The 18342-nt window shown below is 58.4% G+C and overlaps 1 protein-coding gene across 1 annotated transcript in view; it reads right to left on the bottom strand.

Annotated features, from left to right (window-relative positions):
• MYO7A (myosin VIIA) overlaps nt 1-18342 on the bottom strand; it is a 104896-nt gene that overhangs the window by 38897 nt on the left and 47657 nt on the right. The window contains exons 5-15 of the mRNA XM_015563974.1: nt 15346-15530; nt 14705-14826; nt 14485-14627; nt 14115-14228; nt 12889-13042; nt 11370-11446; nt 10617-10736; nt 9760-9902; nt 8564-8774; nt 7958-8093; nt 5117-5278 (exon numbers count right to left, since the gene is read on the bottom strand). Coding sequence (XP_015419460.1) covers nt 5117-5278; nt 7958-8093; nt 8564-8774; nt 9760-9902; nt 10617-10736; nt 11370-11446; nt 12889-13042; nt 14115-14228; nt 14485-14627; nt 14705-14826; nt 15346-15530 — 1567 coding nt within the window. The remainder of the gene's footprint in view (nt 1-5116; nt 5279-7957; nt 8094-8563; nt 8775-9759; nt 9903-10616; nt 10737-11369; nt 11447-12888; nt 13043-14114; nt 14229-14484; nt 14628-14704; nt 14827-15345; nt 15531-18342) is intronic.

The following is an 18342-nucleotide window of genomic DNA, read 5'->3' as shown; positions in this document are numbered from 1 at the left end:
GACAGCAAACAAACAGGAAGCGGACCGTCTCAGACTGATGCCCAGACACTGGCCGTAGAAACCAGATTCTATTCCAAAGCATTTTGATGTTATGGTTTTGCTGGAAACTTCTGTTGGGTGAGGATTTCTTATGAATGAATTTGATTATTATTGTAAGGTTTTATGCTACATGTGAGACATAAATTTAGCTGATCTCCTGCAGCGCCCAAAACCCGGGGTGCAGATGCAGACAGGTGAGGTGTGTGGAGGGGCGTAGGCAGAGGCGTTGAAGCCATAGCCCGTGAGCCCCAGACTGAAATGAACCTGCCGAGAAACAGCCAACACTTGCTGGTCTGAAATGTGCAGTGTTTTCTGTTGTCGTTTATTTGGAGCATTTCCTAAGGTTTGACAAGGGAAGCTGGGGGTGTCTGGGGCGGGAGGGGGGTGGGGTGGATGTCAGGCTGGCTGCCCCCAACCCTGACCCAGCAGCAGCACTGGGACGGGGAGCTGTCCAGGTTGTGCTGTGCCCAGCCTGTGTGGGAGCCCCTGCCCTAAGCACGCACGGCACAGACACAGAACTCATACACAGCGCGCACACACACAGCATACACAATGCACAGCTCACAGAACACACACACCCAGCATACACAACGCACAGCTCACAGCGCACACACACAGCATACACAATGCACAGCTCACAGAACACACACACCCAGCATACACAACGCACAGCTCACAGCGCACACACACAGCATACACAATGCACAGCTCACAGAACACACACACCCAGCATACACAACGCACAGCTCACAGCGCACACACACAGCATACACAATGCACAGCTCACAGAACACACACACCCAGCATACACAACGCACAGCTCACAGCGCACACACACAGCATACACAATGCACAGCTCACAGAACACACACACCCAGCATACACAACGCACAGCTCACAGCGCACACACACAGCATACACAATGCACAGCTCACAGAACACACACACCCAGCATACACAACGCACAGCTCACAGCGCACACACACAGCATACACAATGCACAGCTCACAGAACACACACACAACATACACAACAGCAGCTTACAGAACACATACACAACACATAGCACACAACACACAACTTACAGAACACACACAGCATACACAACACACAGCTCACAACTTATAGAACATATAGCACACACATACAACACACAGAGTGCACAAGTTATAGAACACACAGCACATACATACAACACACAGAGCATGCACACAGCACATGCACACAACCACACACATAACCCACAGCTTTCTTTGGTTTTGACCACAATGGAACCACCTTAGTCTGTGTTTGCTGAGCTGTGGGCCGTGCGAGGACAGGTGGGCCTGCCTTTCTTACTGCTGTGCCCAGGGCCTGGCACGGAACCAGCCCACAGCTCAGCTGATCTGAAGTGCTGCTGACCTGGTTCCAGGGCTCCCAGAAATGGTCCACCTCCAATTGCTCAGGCCAGCACCCTAGTAGCCATCCAGCTCCTCACACATCCAGCAGGCCAGCATCTTCTCGGCTCCCCTCCAAAGGGGGCCTAGGACCTGCGTCCTTCCCACTCCTCGCTGCCTGCCCGGTCCAAGCCACCAGCGGCTCTCTCAGATCCCTGCAAGAACCTCCAAGCTGCTCTGTCCCCCCACACCGCCTCCACTCTGCCAGGACACAACAGCCAAGAGCAGCCTCAAGACCTGGCCCCTGTAGCTGCTCACTCTCCACACCCGCTCGCTCCCTCTAGCCAGCCCCTCCCCGCCCCTTCTCTTCCTATAAGGCACTGGCAGGCTTAGGCGTGAGGAGCACCTGAGAGCCGGACTCGCTGTCCCCTCTCCCTGCCGTGCTTTAATAGTCAGGTATTCTATGTTTTAAGAGTTCTTGTGGCATACCAGTTGAAAATCCCTGAAATACACCAATGTCAAATGGGGTTTGAATTTCTGGACCCTAGTTCAGATCACCTTGACGAATCCATAGGCCTTTCCCGATGCCCCTGTTCAACATTGCAACGCCCCCCACCAGCATTCCCCATTCCTTAATCTTTCTCCATGTCATATAGCCCCACCCGACATGCTATATACTATACTTATTGCCAACTGATTAACTGTTTCCCCTTCTGCCAGAATGTAAGTTTCATGCAGACAGAACATTTTCCCCCTGTCTTGTTCACTACTATGTCGTCAACACGTAGGACAGTGTCTGGCATATAAAGGGCACAATCAGCAGTTACGACTGGTTCACGGAGTGAATGGGCCGTGGGGCGGCGGGCTCTGCCATCACTCCCTGGCCACCTGGGCTTCTGATTTGGCTTTTGTTGGTGAAGGGAAAGGTGGCCCTTCCTGATACTCCTTGTCTCGGGGACGACCTGAAGATATTTGGGGATGGCATCTGGGAGGGTGTGGGGTGGGGCGGGGTGGGGGGCGGGTAGTGGGGGGCGGGTAGGGAAAAGGCAGGAGTGAAAACTCCAAAAATCAATGTTAAGTGACTCCACAGAAGGGACCTAAGAGGCAGGCACCTGAGTGTGAGGGGAACGGGGCTGGGAAGCTGCAGGCAGGGGAAGCCGCCAGCACAGAGTGAACAAAACGTCCGTGGACTCGGGGCCCCGGACACATGTGACTGGGGTTAGACATTCATCCGGGTGCTCAGTGCCGCCGTCCTGATGGCTCAGCTGAGCTCCCCAGCAGCAGTGGCTGGGGTGGGGCTGCCAGGGCCGTCCTGGGGAAGGAGACACAAGCAAGGCTGGGAGCTCAGGGGTGGGGGCCTGCACGGGACATGCGTTCAGATCGCTGGACAAGGCGTCTGGGCTTCCGCCCCGAGAGAGCACTGCAGCCAGCACACTGTGTGGAATAAACTGACTGCACGGTTCGCCCAGCCGGTTCCCATGTGCCTTTAACAGAACCGCGGTGTTTCCGGCGGGTACAGAGCATTTTTCTTCTCGAGGGGGACGCTCACAGAGACACCATCATGCAGTGGAAAGAGCGGGGTCTTGAAAAGCCTCACTAGTCCTCCCTTGCATGTGACCTTGGACAAGTCGCTGTACCTCCTCGAGACAGACCTGGATCTAACCCTTGTGTGTCACAAGCTGTGTGAGCTCAGGCAAGAAGCCAGGCCTCTCTGGGCCCCAGCTTCCTCAGCTGTCACCTGCTGGCAATCGTACTTTGGGGTGAGAGGAGAGGGGGTGAGAGCAGAAGACGGGGTGCAGTGGTATTCCAGGACCATGAAGACCAGAAGGAGTGGGTGGGCCTGGCAGGTGGGCTGAGAGGAAAGTATGGAAAGGACGAGAGGAAAGAATGCAGGAGAGCCTGGAGGCCCACCTGTCTCATCAGTGTGACCCTGGGGCAGGTGGATTTGGGGTGGGAGTGCTCGGAGCTGGTGCTTCAGGAGTCTGGGCCCCGTTTTTGGTGGTGGCCCTACCTTCACCTTGTTAACTGACTGAGCCACAACGGGCTGGGGTCCAGGGCTGCTCCGTGGGCAGAGGACAGAGGCCGCCCTGCTCCTGCCCCACTCTGCAGCCATGGCTTTCAGGAATTGTTTCAGAACTCTGTGAGGCACTGGGCAGCAGGGGGCGCCAGACATCCGGGCAGGAAGAGGGACTGAGCATTAGGCCAAGTGTGGGACGATGTCAGGATTAGACAGAGGAGACTGAGGGTTCTGAAAGGAAAAGGGAGGCAAAGGGGATGCCAGAGCTCTGCCGCCGCTAAGGGGGCCCCAGCACCTTCAGCACCTAAAGCGCCTGGGAGCCACGACCTGAAGGGGTGCTGCTCGAGAGCCTAGCACAGTGGTCGGCAAACTGCGGCTCGCGAGCCACATGCGGCTCTTTGGCCCCTGTGGCTCGCGAGCCGCAGTTTGCCGGCCACTGGGCCCTAGCAGGTCTGGGCGAGGCCTTCTAGGGCCAGCTCCCCCGGATGCTGACTTGGGTGGGTCACACCCATCTCTGAGCTTTCTATCCGCAAAATGCAGAAAACACCACCCGCCCCTACTGCCGCACAAGGTCACAGAGGACCTGATGAAGCGCAGCCCTGGCGAGGAGCTGCCTTGATGCCTCGAAGAGGCTCACGGGGGGCAGAGGATGGGAGACTCGGGTTTGGTCTCAGCTCTGCCCCTGGCTCACGGGGCAGCTGGGCAAGTCTTGCCTCTTTTTCTAAGACTCAGTTTCCTTCTTTAAGAAACTGAGATGCCTGCAATACACACACTCAGAAACCAAAAGCAAAATCACTCCACAAACCACTCCACAAAAAAACACACTCAAAAAAAAAAAGAAAGAAAAATAAAGAAAAGCCAGCCCTTTCCCCAGACCTTGGTGCCATGGGGACCAAGGACACAGCTAATCCCAGGGGCCGCCGAGGCCTCAGGGCTTTTACCTTCGCAGAAGCTGCTGACTGGCGGAGGGTGCCCGATGAGTAACCACAGAGAAACTATAGCAGGAACCACAGTGCAGGCGCGATGGGGGGAGGGGCAGGGAGAACGGGGTGGGTCAGAACAGAGGGCAAAACCCACCAGGGAGAGAAGAGGACCCGCAGGGCAGAGGTCTGGGCTCCTTGGGGCTGGGGGCATCTGAGGCACCTGGACGGGCACTGATGGGGTAGCGGCTCTGCCTGCCTGTGAGCCTCTCCGTGCCCCTCCAAGAAGCCAGGGGACAGGAGGAAATATGAGAAAAAGGCGCATGATCCTGCAGGGAGAGGCCCACCAGCCTCCCACTTGAGGGACAAAGGAGAGACGGACGGTGGGGAATTCTCCACCCCATGGGCTCCAGGGCTGGTGCACATCTATCCCTTGTGCCATTTCTCTGGATGCCCACACCTACCGACGACCTTGAGGCTGGGCCTGCTCCCTTTGCCTGCTCCCTGTTAGCAGTAGGAGGTCTGGGGGGAGGGGGGGACCCCATGGTAAACCAAGTCCTGATCAGGCTCTGCTCTGTGACCTCTCACATGACCCTTCTCTGGGCCTTGCACACACACACCACCACCCCCCGCACCCCCCTCCCCCAGTCAGTACAGGACCAGATGGGAGGCCCCCGACCCCTCCTAGAAGCATAGGAAAGCTCTGTCCCGGCTCTGCGGCCAGAGGGACGTGCTGAGGCTATTGGACAAGGGTGCCTAGACACCGGCCTGGCGCCTGGGGACCCCTCTCGCCCCATGGAAGCCCTGCCCCCACGTTACCATGGCGACATCGGCCTGGAAGATCTGCTTGATGAACTTGTTCCTGGAGGAGTGGACCAGCTGGATGATGTCTCCGTGCAGGGTGTCCCGGTTCTTCTCCAGGAAGCCTGGGCAGCGGCAGAGAGTGGTCACGCCTGGCGGGCTCCGCTGCCTCTGCCTGACAAGACTCAGCCCTGCCCCCTCTCCCCCCCACCCCCATCCAAGGCCAGAGGATCCTCAACATTCACCCAGACCACCCACATCCGGGTTTCAGTGGGGACACTGAGGCTGGGAGAGGACAGCCACTGGCCCAAGGTCACAGAGAGTGAGGGCAGGGCCTGAGCTGGAGCTCCATCGCCCATACGAGAGGACAGCCACTGGCCCAAGGTCACAGAGAGAGTGAGGGCATGGCCTGAGCTGGAGCTCCATCGCCCGTACCACACAGCCCCTCCTCAGCTGGTCAGAGAGAGGGCAGCAGGTGTGTCCCGGGGACGGAGTGGGCACCTCCCTGGGTGAGCCCCAATGCCTAAAATGCCAGCCTCAGTCTTTTAAACAAAGGTGTCAGTCAAAAGCAATGGTAAGTATCACCTGGGAGAGACTACATGTTGATCTGGTACCAGCTAATAGTATAAAAATTAACTCACAATAGCTTGCCTTATGTTTTCAACGTCCCCTCACAGCTGCCCCCGCGCCCAGGAGGGGTGCGACAAGCAGGGATTATCTTCTCATCCCACAAGGGAGTAAATTGAGCTCAGAGCAGCTAAGCAAGTCACAGGCAGAGTTAAGACTCAAACTCAGGACCATGGGCGCGGGCCAAGGAGGCTTCCCCACACCACACAGACCCCAACTGCCGCTCCCAGTTATTGGGGAGTTAGGAGCTGGTTAATGGGGGGTTGTTGGGGGGGGGCAGGAGACAGGTGCCCAGGGCTGAGGAGGGACACTGCAGAGGGGCAGCAATCTCTCCCCATAGGACTCGGGCTGCCAGGGCTGGTAGGTGGCACAGAGACCAGTGCCGGGCTGCCCTCCGGGTATCTGAGGAGGGGTGAGCTGCAGGAGCACTCGCAGTGGAGGGGTGGGCTCTGGGGTCGGCATGGATTGTGGGGCTCTAACGAACGCGCTGTGACCTGGGAAGGTCCCCTCTGGGCCTCAGCTTCCTCGTCGGTCAGATGGGAAAGACAGTACTCAAAGGCTGTTGCTTCTCTTTAGATCACCCATCACCATCCATGAATGAATGAAATGCCGGATTAAAACAGCACTTCGCCAAACCAGAAAATGCTGGCAGAATTGCTTAAGGCAGCTCAGAACTAGTCAGTGATCTGAGGAAGGCGTTTCACTCTCTGGACCTCAGCTTGCAAATCCATAGAAGTAGACGACCCTCGTGTTCCCTCCAGAGCTAACGTTCAATAATTCTACAGCTTCATGTAAAATTCCCTCCGCCTTCACTTCTGCATCCTCAGCAACACAGGAGGCCTGGCACGTAACAGATGCTCAGTGAGTGTTGGTGGCACTGAACTGAAAACTGCAATCCTCTGTTGCTCCAAACAGCAGACCCATCGGTTTGCCCAAGAGTCCTTCTCACGTGATGTTGGCGTCCTTCTCTCGACAGCCCGGTGGGAGCTCACATTTCATATTGTAAGGCGGGCTGAGCAGCCTTCAGAGCCCACCCCTGCAGCATGGCTCATGACACACTCTACTGCCTCTGGACCAGCTCAACAAGGACCTGCTAGACCGATGACTATTCTTATTTGTTTTGAATTTCAATGGCTTGGGCTGTGGGTGGGACCCTTTGGGGCTGAATGACCGGAGCTCCATGTAGACACATCCCACCACTGAGACCCATTCAGGGCTGGCCTTTTACCAGTGCAACGGGGCGGGCTAGGACCACCTGCAGGCTTATGGCAGGCCCTGTAAGAATTCTAAGTGGAGTAAACTGGACTGTGTTCTGACCCTCTTCTTGACGTCTAGCTTGAAAACGAACCCAGCTGCATGTCCCAGGAGGGAAGAGGAGCATCCCCTTCAAAGCTCACACGTGGTCTTTTTGCTAAACGAGTCTTGGTGGGTAACTGGGCTGGTTCTAGGGCCTGCGTTTGCATCCAAAGGGTTACGTCTTGTAAGGACCGTGAACCCCCCCTTATGAGCCTCAGTTTCCCGTTGTACAGATGAGCACTGAGCCCACCCCAAAGAGCTGAAAGCAGGGACTCAGATACGTGTACACCACATTCTCAGCAGCATTATCGGCAACAGCCACCTCATGGAGACGACGCAAACGTCCATCAACAGATGAAACGATAACTAAAGAGGACACGTGCTCCAACAGCCATGCACCTGAGGGCCTTATGTTCCGTGAAGTGAGCCAAACACAAAAGGACAAATATTGTAGATTCCACTCCCATGAAGCACTTCAGATGGTCCAATGTGTAAGACGGAAAGCAGGATCGAGGGTACCAGAGGCTGGGGGGAGGGCGAGGGGGAGTTATTGTCAGTGGGGTGCAGAGCTCCTATTTGGGGTAACGAATTGGCTCTGGAAATGAATAGTGATGATGTTCGCGCCAATAGTGATGATGGCTGCACTATATTGTGAACAACTTATTGCCACTGGATCATGGACGTAAAAATTGTTAAAATAGTAAATTTTGTATTATATATTTTACTGCAACACTTTTAAATCTCTAAAACAAAGCAAAAAAAAGCACTGATACCACCATTTCCACCCTGCATTCCAGGACCTGGGTCTCTGTCCTGGGCTGGGGAGGGTGAGGGAGGGAGGGGCCCAGACAAGGAGACAGCCCCGGCCAGCCCGCCTGTACCTTGAGTCTCATAGTAGACGACACCAGCAAAGTGGTTGATGCCGAACTGGGTCTCGTGGTTGTTCTTGGGAGGAATGTAGTTGGAGTTGAGCTTGTGCTGCGAGTTCAGCTTATGCAACATGGTGGTGTCCGTGCCCTGTGGGGACCGAGGGCAGCTGTCAGGCCTCCTCTCCCACGCCCCCCACTTCCACTCCCCCCACTCTCCACCAGGCCCCACTGCCTGTCCTGCCCCACGTCTTTGCACCCCCTCTTCTGTCTTTCTCAAGAGCTTTCCTCCCTTTGCTTACAGCCCACAGAGGAGCTCTCTGAGCCTCCACTTCCCCACCGTGATTGTACATTCCAGTTTAGAAAATCTACTCCCGGGAGTAAAAGAGTCCCTCCCACTCCAAGGCCTAGTCCGTGTGTGGAGCACCTATTCTGCGCCAGCTGCATGCTTAGATCTTCAGCGTTGGGTGCAGGACCCAGATAAATGCACTTGAGTTGGCCCAGAGCCACCCTGAGAGCGGGTGTCATTAGCCCCATTTTGCAGGTGAGGAAAGCAGAGGCTGGGTGTGGAGGATGCGCCCCACCACCACCACCACACTCCCCAGCCCCACGCAGGCCCACCTTGGGGAACTTGCTCTCCTCGTCAATGAGGGAGATGATGTTCATGGGCTTGTTGGCGATCATGTCCAGGGCGTCCTGGTTGTCGGTGAACTCGATGTGCAGCCAGTCGATGCTCTCCAGGTCGTACTCCTCCTGCTCCAGCTTGAACACGTGCCGCACGAAGAACTGCTGCAGGTGCTCGTTGGCGAAGTTGATGCAGAGCTGCTCGAAGCTTGGGGGGGAGGAGGGGGGATGCGCAGGGGACACAGGGACAAGGGGGTGTCGTTCAGGCCCTGCTCCACCACTCAGGGGCCCAGCTCTGCCTCCACGTCTGAGGGGGGCCGGGACTGCCACGTCCAACCCCCTCATGAGCAGAAGGGGACACCAAGGCCCAGCGAGAGCAAAGCATCCCCCCAAGGTCACTCAGTGAGTCAGAGGGAGAGCTAAAGCCAGGGCCAGGGGCTCAGGACCCTTCCCCTGCATGACCAGGCCCTGGGGAGGGTGGGCAGGTGGGCTCCAGCCCCAGGCAGAGCGCCTGGGAGGGGCAGAGCCAAGGCTGGGCAGGTGGCCCAGGAGGAGTGGCCCAAAGTGTCAGCAGACTGGGGAGGGGGCTGGTGAGACTTGGAAGCAGAGCCTTGACGGCTGACATCTCTGAGCCACCAACTCAGCGCCCTCACGGCGACACTCCGTGAATTCAATGTGGGCGTTCTGGCGGGTGTGGGGAGGGCTTCAAGACATCCAGGCATTACAGGAACTGAGGCGACTTGCCAGGGGTCACGCAGCTAGGCAGTGGGGCAGGGCCAGCTTCCTGCCACCTGGGATCCACCTGGGCCTGTTCCATCCGTCTGCCCACACGGCCCCCCAAGAGTGTGGGCCTCCAAGTGTGGCCAAGACCCCCGTCTCAACCTTGGCTCAGGTCCAGGTGGATCCCAGGCACCTTGCAGCTGGGCACAGGCCGATGGGCAGCAGGGCCTGGGGTGTCCTTGATGATATAAGAGCCTCCCCACCACCACCCCCTCCTCGCTGGCCTCAGCTGACTGGGGACTGGAGGGGATGGGGAGGAAGGGGAGAGGGCCCACGGGGACCACGGGAGTCAAATTTCCCAGCAGCCTGGCAGGGTGTGTGGGGGGCCGACGAATGTAGTCTAAAGGGAGAGACGTGACCTTCCTGTCCGTGTTGTGGAGGAAAAGTCCCGCAGGGCAGAGCCCCACCGCTACCTGTTCACAGCGAAGTTCTCAAACCCAAAGATGTCCAGGAGGCCGATGGACCGGCGAGAGTTCTTCACATCCTGGGAGGGCGGCTTGTAAATCGCGGCGTTGATCTTGTCTACGATCCACACGAAGAGCCGCCCGTAGATCCCCTGAGAGGCAGGGCGGCGGCTTCAGCCCCGGCCCAGCCACAGCCTCCCAGGGAGACTGGCCACATTCCTGGGCCCTGGAGGCCTCGCTCCAGCCCCTTCCGCGGGGTAGCAAGCTCTGAAATCCCACGCCTTTGCTCCAGCTGCCCCCCCTGCCCGGAGCACCCTTTTCTGCTTGGACAATTCCTATTGGTTTTTCAAAGCTCCCCAGGAAACCTTCCCTGACCTCAGAGTGTGGGGAGCCTCCTTGGGACTCCCATTTCTCCATCCATCTCCGTCTCCCCATCAGCCCTGGATGCCTTGCGGTTCCCAGAGCCCAGCACAGGGCCTAGAGCAGGCACAGCAAGCGTGTGACTGTGGAAACAGGCAGGATTCGGCACCCTGCCCACCCAGCCCAGCCTTTCTTCATTGTCTTCTTTGAAGAGACCAGAGAGGGTGCCCCTGGGCTGAGAGCAGCACAGCAGAGAGAATGTCCAAAGAACATGCCCCACATGAGGGCCAAGGGGCTGGAGATCAAACAGGCCAGGTGCAGGGGCCCTGGGGGCACAACTCCCAGCCCTTGTGGACTCAGCCCAAGGCAGCCAGTGGCTGGAGCCTGGGTCCAAGGGCAGGTGGGGGTCATGGCCCAGAGGCCCACCAGCTCTGTGGACCCCTCAGCTCCTGCCCATCAAAACCTCCGGAGGGGTGGGGAGAGCAGGGGCCACTCCACAAGCCCACCTTGACGAAGGCATCGCGGACATCCAGCGCCTGCTCCCTGCTGAGCGGGGTGGACACCGTCTCGCCGCGGGTGATGAGGGTGCGGCTGGTCAGGCAGTTCATCAGGTCTGGGGGGTTCACCTGGTGGAGCGACACCGGGAGGTCACCCGGCCACCTGCCAGCCAGTCCCTCCCTAGAACTCCCACCACACCCAGAATCCCCCCCTTTTCACAACCAGGCCTCACTCAGACTGCTCCCTCCACTCAGACGGTCTGGCAGGGCAGAGCCCCACCGTAAGAATGCCCTTCCCAGGCCCTACAGCCAAATCCTCCCCCACACCAACCCACCCCAACGCTGCCGGAGGGAACTGCTCTCCTGCTTGCCACCCCCCCCGCCCCTGCCCTGCGCCCCCTGTATGTCACCTGCCCTTCCCAGGACTGGCTCTTACTCCGGCTTTACTCATCGCCGTTTTCCAACCCAGGGCCGAGCCTAGTGTTTGCTAAAGACTGACAGACTGATTCACTTGGTCCCCTAAGTCCCTGCTGCTCCCAGGACCAGCTGGGCGGAGACAGGCTCTGGGCTCTCCTCCTCCTAGGGACCCGTGCCCAGCACAGATCCTGTGCACCATGGGTTCTCCGTGTTGAATTTCTAGAACTTTCCCAACCAGAGGTCCCAGCTCCTTGGGTCCCACGTGCTCAGCCCCTGGGCCTGAAGTCCAAACTGTCCCTCTGAGAGAAACAAAAACAGCCGAGGGACAGAAGACCGGGCACTGACCTCGAGCAAGGATGCAGCTGTGGCCAGGGACGGGGAGAAGAGCACCTCGCAGGCATCCAGGTTTTCAAATGTCCTGGCTGTCAGCAGCAAGAGGGCACGGCATCAGGCAGGGGAGGGTGGGCAGGGGCCAAGGGGGCAGTCTAAGGGGACGAACGCCCGCCCTGTCCACAGAGGACACCACACTCTGATTTAAAGCTTCTCTGGTCAATGTATGTTTGATGAATGTTCTCATCATGAACTATGGGCACCAGGAGCTTAGAAACCGTGTGTAGCCAACACCTGGCTCTACGCCTGGCACCCAGGTATCAGACACTGGCCGTCCTGCCCCCGCCCACCCCTCCATCCCCCCAGCCTTCACTCTAGGCTCCCAGAACAGCCCGTGGCTCCTTCGAGACAGGCCCTGTGACCTTGCTTGGCTTAGTGCCTGATACGCTCTGTCCTTCCCCCACTGCTTCCTCAGGCCCCAAAGCCTCTGAGTGAACTCTCCCTTCTGCCTGCTGTACCCTTTCTTCATCCTTAGTCTTTTTTTTAAGAATTGATTTTAAGAGAGAGAGAGGAACATCAATTTGTTTTTCCTCTCATTTATGCATTCTCTTGGTCTTTTAAGACTCACTAGACTGTGAGCTTCTTAGAGCTGGGATGATCCATCCATTCAGCAAACAAACTTTCCAAGAGGGTCAGTTTCGACTTAAGCTCAGGCTCTTACTCGGTCCTGGGACTGTATTGGGTACCAAGGGCAAGAGCAAAGTGGAACTCGGCGCCTGCCTTCGAGGACCGTCTCCCAGCCTGGCACATAGTAGGTGACCAGGGAGTGTTAGATGAGTGAACATATTCTCTTTTCTAGCCTTTCCCTTTTTCTGAAGATGGATATTTAATCACTCATACCTTAGTATGACTTAATTAAAAAATTTACTCCCTCTCTAAGACACCTGACCTTAAAGAAGAAACCAAATTTGGAAGTGGTTTTAAAGGGCCAATAGTGCCCTAGCTGGTTTAGCTCAGTGGATAGAGCATCGGCCTGTGGATTGAAGGGTCCTGGGTTCGATTCTGGTCAAGGGCACATGCCCGGGTTGCGGGCTTGATCCCCAGTAGGAGCAGCACAGCAGAGAGAATGTCCAAAGAATATGCCCCAGCCTGAGGGCCAAGGGGCTGGAGATCAATGCAGGCCAGGGTGCAGGGCCTGAGCGGGTGTGCAGGAGGCAGCTGATCAATGATTCTCTCTCATCACTGATGTTTCTATCTCTCTCTCCCTTCCTCTCTGAAGTCAATAAAAAAGAATATTTTTTAAAATAAAGGGCCAATAGTCATCCCCCATTACACTTTATGGTGGAATTTCAGCACCTGAGTTAAACCACACTTGAGGCTGGGGGAACTGTTCAAATCTCCCACAGGCACATGTGACAGAAACTGAGTCAGAACTGAGCCACCAGCACCCCCTGGACGGCTAGGCATCATGCTGAGTGTTAGAAGCGAACTCTCAGTACAGGGCTGGGGAGTGGGGTGCATTGAGGCCCCTCACCCTCGTACTGCAGGTTGCCGAGGTGCAGGATGGAGGCCAGGAGCTTCGAGATCTCCCAGTTCTCTGTGTCAGTGAACATGAGCACCTTCATGGCGGAGCGGATGTTGGCATACTCCTGGCTGTCCTCGCGGCCCTCGCAGGTTATGCAGTTGCCCTGGTGGGCAGGAGGGGGAGAGTGGGTGAAGGAGGGCATCAGGGGGGCCCTCACTGCCTGGCCAAGCAGCCTGGCTCCGGGCACCATGACTCTCAGGCAGGCTAGCAAGCTCCCACGTGGGCTGCTCAGGACACATCTCCTCCGTCTGGAAACCCTGGATGCCCCATTTCCCACGAGTAAGAGGCCTGGGTCACTGACGCCAGGCCTGGTCCATCACCCTGCCTGCAGGCACGGCACCAAGGCCCTGCCATGCTCCCCTCCACCCAGGGACACCACCCTCAGGGACTTGAACCCCTCACCAAGTGCAGCCTGGGGTGAAGGAGCATTGGCAGGGCCTGCCCCATTGTGTGTGCCTGTAGACCTGTGTGTGTGTGTGTGCATGCGTGTGTGTGTGTGTGTGCACGTGTTACACCTACAACACACATACATGCACCTTCGTTGTCCCACATCCCTCAGGTGCCATTGCCCACACTTGTGTCCACATGGCTCAGCCCATCTCCAGGCAACCAGCCATCAGGTCTCCCCAGGACTTAGGAAGCTGGTGCCCCCCAAGCCAGCCTGCTGTGTGGTAGCAATGGCGCTGGGTCCACTTCCCCTTGGTGGCCTGCCAGCAGCAAGAGGCTGGCACCAGAACCCCGTAATCAGTGAACCCCCGGGTATGAAGCCACCGTGTCCTGCACCCTGCACTCCTGGGGGCCTGGCAGAGGCCCCAGTCTTCAAGTCTTTACACTACACTAATACAGTACATGTGTACAGGCGGGCTCATGTATGTGTGTGTGTGTGTGTGTGTGTGTGTCCCTGGGTCTGGGACGTCTACACACATTTACGTGTGTCTGTGGGGAGAATTTGCCTAGACGCGTGTGTGCAAGCGGGGGTGTACCCACGTGGGGAACAGGCCTTAGGGCACACACAAGCCCAGGGTGGGCTGGGGGTGGGGCCGGCGAGAGGATGGGAGAAAGCCCACGTGGAAATTCCCACCCACCCGGCCTAGGGCTGGGGAGGGGCTGGATGGGCTGGCCCGGGCCTCACTGGGATGGCTGCCCCCTCCCTGGATGCCCCGCCTGGGCCTCACCATAGCCAAGTAGTTATAGTCGGTGGCCTGGCCCAGGCCCAGCTTCTTCTTCTGGTCCTCGCCCATGCCCGCCAGCATGCAGTAGAACACGTGGTAGTTCCTCTCGTCAGGCGCCTGAAAACAGGGCACAGGTGTTGGGGCAGGAGCACAGGGGGAGGCCGCCAGGAACCAATCAGGAAGCCTGGCCACACGGTTTGCTGTTTGAACAAGTGGCTTCTACGAAAAAGCTCCCCTGGTGGTTCCATGGTGGGTTTCGGGCATGCAAGCAGGCAGCCGCCGAGGGACTGAGGCTGTTCGGACGTGTGAATCCCACCAGCACTGCGGCTCGGGGCTCTGTGAGGGACAGCTCTGCCCCCGGGCCGGGGCCTACCTGGCGACAGACGCGCGACTTCTCCAGCAGGTACTGCTCGATCTTGGCGCCCTCGATGGCACCCCGCTTGTTGAAGTGGATGTCAATGTACTTCCCGAAGCGGCTTGAGTTGTCGTTGCGAATGGTCTTGGCATTCCCGAAGGCTTCAGGGTGGGTAGAGGGTCACGGGCACGGTCAGCCCCCGCCCAGCCGCCCAGCCCTCCTGCGGCCCTGGCCCTACCTTCCAGGATGGGGGTGGCCTCCAGCACCTGCTGCTCGATCCACGAGTGCTGCCCACTGATGGCCGCCAGGAACTGCAGGATCAGCTTCGTGCTCTCTGTCTTCCCTGCCCCAGACTCCCCACTGCAGACACCCAGACACAGGCAGGGCCTGTCACAGTCTGCGTTGTCCCCCTCCTCTTAGCGCTTCAGCCCAAGCTGCTTCCCCTACGAGCCCTCCCCCGTCTGTGTAATGGGCTGACAATAGAGACCATCCAGGGCCGGGAAGGCTAGAGGGGTTCATTGCTCTGCCACAACCAGAGGTTACTTTCCAACCCCTTCATTCCGACATGCACACCCCTCCCTCCCTACTTGCCATATAGCATGGCATGTATTAGATGCTGGATCGTGCATTGTCCTTTTACCCTCTGCCCAAGAGAGAACAGGATCCTGAGCTTTCCACTGACCATAACTTAATAGGAGCCAGCAGTCAATACTAGTAAGGTTGGCCTCAAAAGCTAACATGAGCTTGGGTCGCATTAATAGAGATATTAGACCTGGGGAAGGGGAGGTGATTCTCTATACTACGAGACATTAGCAGGAGCACATAGCTAGTGCTCTCGGGGTTAAGCCTGGACCTCCACCCTGGTGCTGGGCCACCCACCTGATGATGCAGCACTGGTCACGGCTGTTTCGCTTCATGTTGAAGTAGCAGTTGTCGGCAATGGCAAAGATGTGCGGGGGCATCTCCCCGATCTTCTTGTTGGTGTACTGGCGGATGTGCTCTGGCGAGTAGATGGAGAGCAGCTGGTAGGGGTTCACAGCCACCAGGATGGAGCCCGTGTACGTCTGTGGAGAGCAAGGACCAGGGAGCTCACCGCGGCCCCCGTGGGAGGCTCTGACCCCAGAAGCTCTCAGGTTCTGTCTGCTCCTCCCTCCGGAAGGGACAGCACTGGCTTTGGAGCCTCGTGGCTCTGGTGCCAGTATCCCGCCTCCCTATGGCCTGGGGCGGGTCTTCAGACAGCACTGGGCCTGGCTCAGAGGAGGTGTCAGGGGCATTTGATGAAGGGAGGAAGGAAGGGAGGAGAGAGGGAGAAAGGGTCTCTGAGCCTTGATTTCTTTATCTTCATCTGTAAAATGGGTATAAATCAACTGTTTATGAAAATGAAAGAAAATTCCTAGCACACTGTAGGTACTCCTCAAATGCTGGCTCCCACCTTTGCCCCCCAGCCCCACAGCCCGAACTTTTAGAGTGGAATTCTAAACCGGACCTTTCTAGAACAGAGGGAGCGGAACCAGGCCACAGGAGCTGAAGGGGCAAGCGGGTGTGGCTGGGTTGGGTGGGCCTCAGTCCCTGCAGCACTGCCCCTGAGCTTGGGGACGGGGCACCTCCAGACATCTGGGCAGTGCAGGCTCAGGGCCAGGGGCCCCTCCGAGAGCCTCTCTCTGTGGGCTCCCCGCTTAGTGCACAGAACGCCCACCTGTGCAAAATGTCCTGCTGTGGGCTTGGCCCTGCCACTCAGGGGACAACAAGCCACCAGGGCACAGTGAAGCACCCAGGGCTACTCCTCCCTCCTCCTGCCCCTCCCCACCCCACTCCGAAAGTACCAGGCCCAGCCTGTAATTGGCGATAAATGTGTTGACATCTGGGCCTGGACAGGCTGAAGAAAGATGTGACCTCACAGGGAGGTGACAGTCCGCTATCCCCGCCCGCCTAGGCCTCAGTGCCCACCAGCAGCCCCAGCCCGAGTGGCCATGCAGGAAAGGCGCTGCTGCCGGCAGGGAGACGCACCCCCACCCCACCCCCCGGGGCCAGGTGTGGCCGCTGGAAGCCCTGGACTGAAAGCCTGACACCCGGGCTCCAGTCCTGGCTCTGCCTGCCCTGGACCACCCTTCTCTGAAACCCAGAGGACTCTCCTCTCCCTCCAGACTCTTCCTTCAAGCAGCCTGAGCCAGAGCGGCTGAGCCTCACCACACTGACCAGCTGACTGTGGGCAGGAGCCCCAGCAGGAAGAGACGGGGCAGGACGCGGACAGGGAAGGAGGCTGGAGAGGAGCGGCCAGGCCAAGCACGTCTGGAGAGCTGGGCCGGCTCCGTGCCACACTCACCCGCCCGCACAGCTGGTCTGAAGGTGGAAGGTGGGGATCAGGGAGAGAAGGTCCTTCTCCACCAACCACCCCCCAGCCCAGGGCTGGGCTGACTGCTCAGAGCAGAACCTGCCGACCCAACCCGCAGCCCGGGACCCCCTCAGCCACCCTCCCCCACAGCTCAGCCCTGCCCAGCGGTGGGAACCAGCTGGAATCTGGGCCCCGGGGGGTGAGTGACCATAAGGAGCATCTCTGGCAGATCATCACTTTGAGTCTCCAGCCTGCGTTTGCTCATCTGTAAAGGGGGGTGGTTAACATCTACCTCCCAGGCTGTTGTAAAGTCCAAAGGGCATGACCTTTGCAGATGCCTGGTGCAGAGGGGCTGCCCTAAGTGCCCCTTCCTTCCTCCTTATACCCCCTTATAGCATAATGCTCATCCGCCTGGCACCTGATCACCACGTGGCATGAGGCTGGCTCCATGCAGCACTGTCTCTGAGGCACATGGACCGCTGACAGCCGCACCCTGGGGGCCGTGGAGGGAAAGCCTGGGGCTCTGGGAGCTCGAGGACCCCTGTGAATTCCTTGAGGTAGGAGGTGGGGGGGCAGGTCTCTCAGTGAGAATCGAGCATGAAAGGCATGGCATTTGGGAGAAAGGTCGCCCTGCAGCTCGGGGAGAGGGACGGCTGCTACAGAGGCTGCAGGCAGAGACGGTATTTCAGACCTAATTTCAGCCAACAGGGAGCCAGAGAGAGGCGGTCTGTGAGCAGGTGGGGCAGGGGCAGGGGCAGTGCCGAGGCCCTGGGCTTGCTGAGACCCCAGGAGCACCTTCCTGGGGCCAGGCCCCGCCCCTTCCTCCCATCAGGGTTCCCATGGCCTCTCCACTGGGCCCTCCTGGGCACCAGGCCCTCAGTCCCCTGCCTCCTGGGTGTCCCCACTGACATCCACCGGCCTGTTCAGACCAGACCTCCTCCCCCTTCCAAAGGGCTCCTCCTCAGACTCCCAGCTCGGCCCACATCCACCACCACCCTTCCCCAGGCAGAGCAGGGCCTGGGAGCTCCCTCCACACCCCTCGCTCCTGCATACAGCCCACCTCTCTCCATCAGCATGGCCACCCCCCTGCTGGCCAAGCACCTCCCTGCTGGGCTCCCGGGTTCCACCCTGTCCACTCCCATCTATCCTCCATGGTGAGCAGGGTCAGCTTTTAAACAACCTGAGCGTGTCATCCCCATCCATTCCCACAGCCTCAGGACAAAGTCCATATCCTGTCCCTGCCCACAAGACCCCGAGCCCGGCCCTCACCAGCCCCATCCCACAGCCAGAGGCGCCCTGCATATTGAACACCTCAGTCGAAAGCCCCACACTCCATCCCCTGCCCCCTCACCCAGCGAACTCCTGCTCATCCCTCCAGGCCAAGCTGAGAGGGCCTGCAGGAAGCCTCGCCCTCCTGTGTCCCCAGCACAGCTCACACCGGGACTTCACTTGGCCCACCTGACTCCGCTATAGCTCTGGTCCGCTCTCCCCTACACCCTGCACAGCACGCAGGGCCTTCAGCAAATGCTTGCTGACGGAAAGAG

This window comes from Myotis davidii, unplaced genomic scaffold (genome assembly GCF_000327345.1).
Source record: "Myotis davidii unplaced genomic scaffold, ASM32734v1 scaffold139, whole genome shotgun sequence".
Classification (NCBI taxonomy): Eukaryota; Metazoa; Chordata; class Mammalia; order Chiroptera; family Vespertilionidae; genus Myotis; species Myotis davidii.
This window is presented reverse-complemented; position numbering and strand designations above follow the sequence as displayed.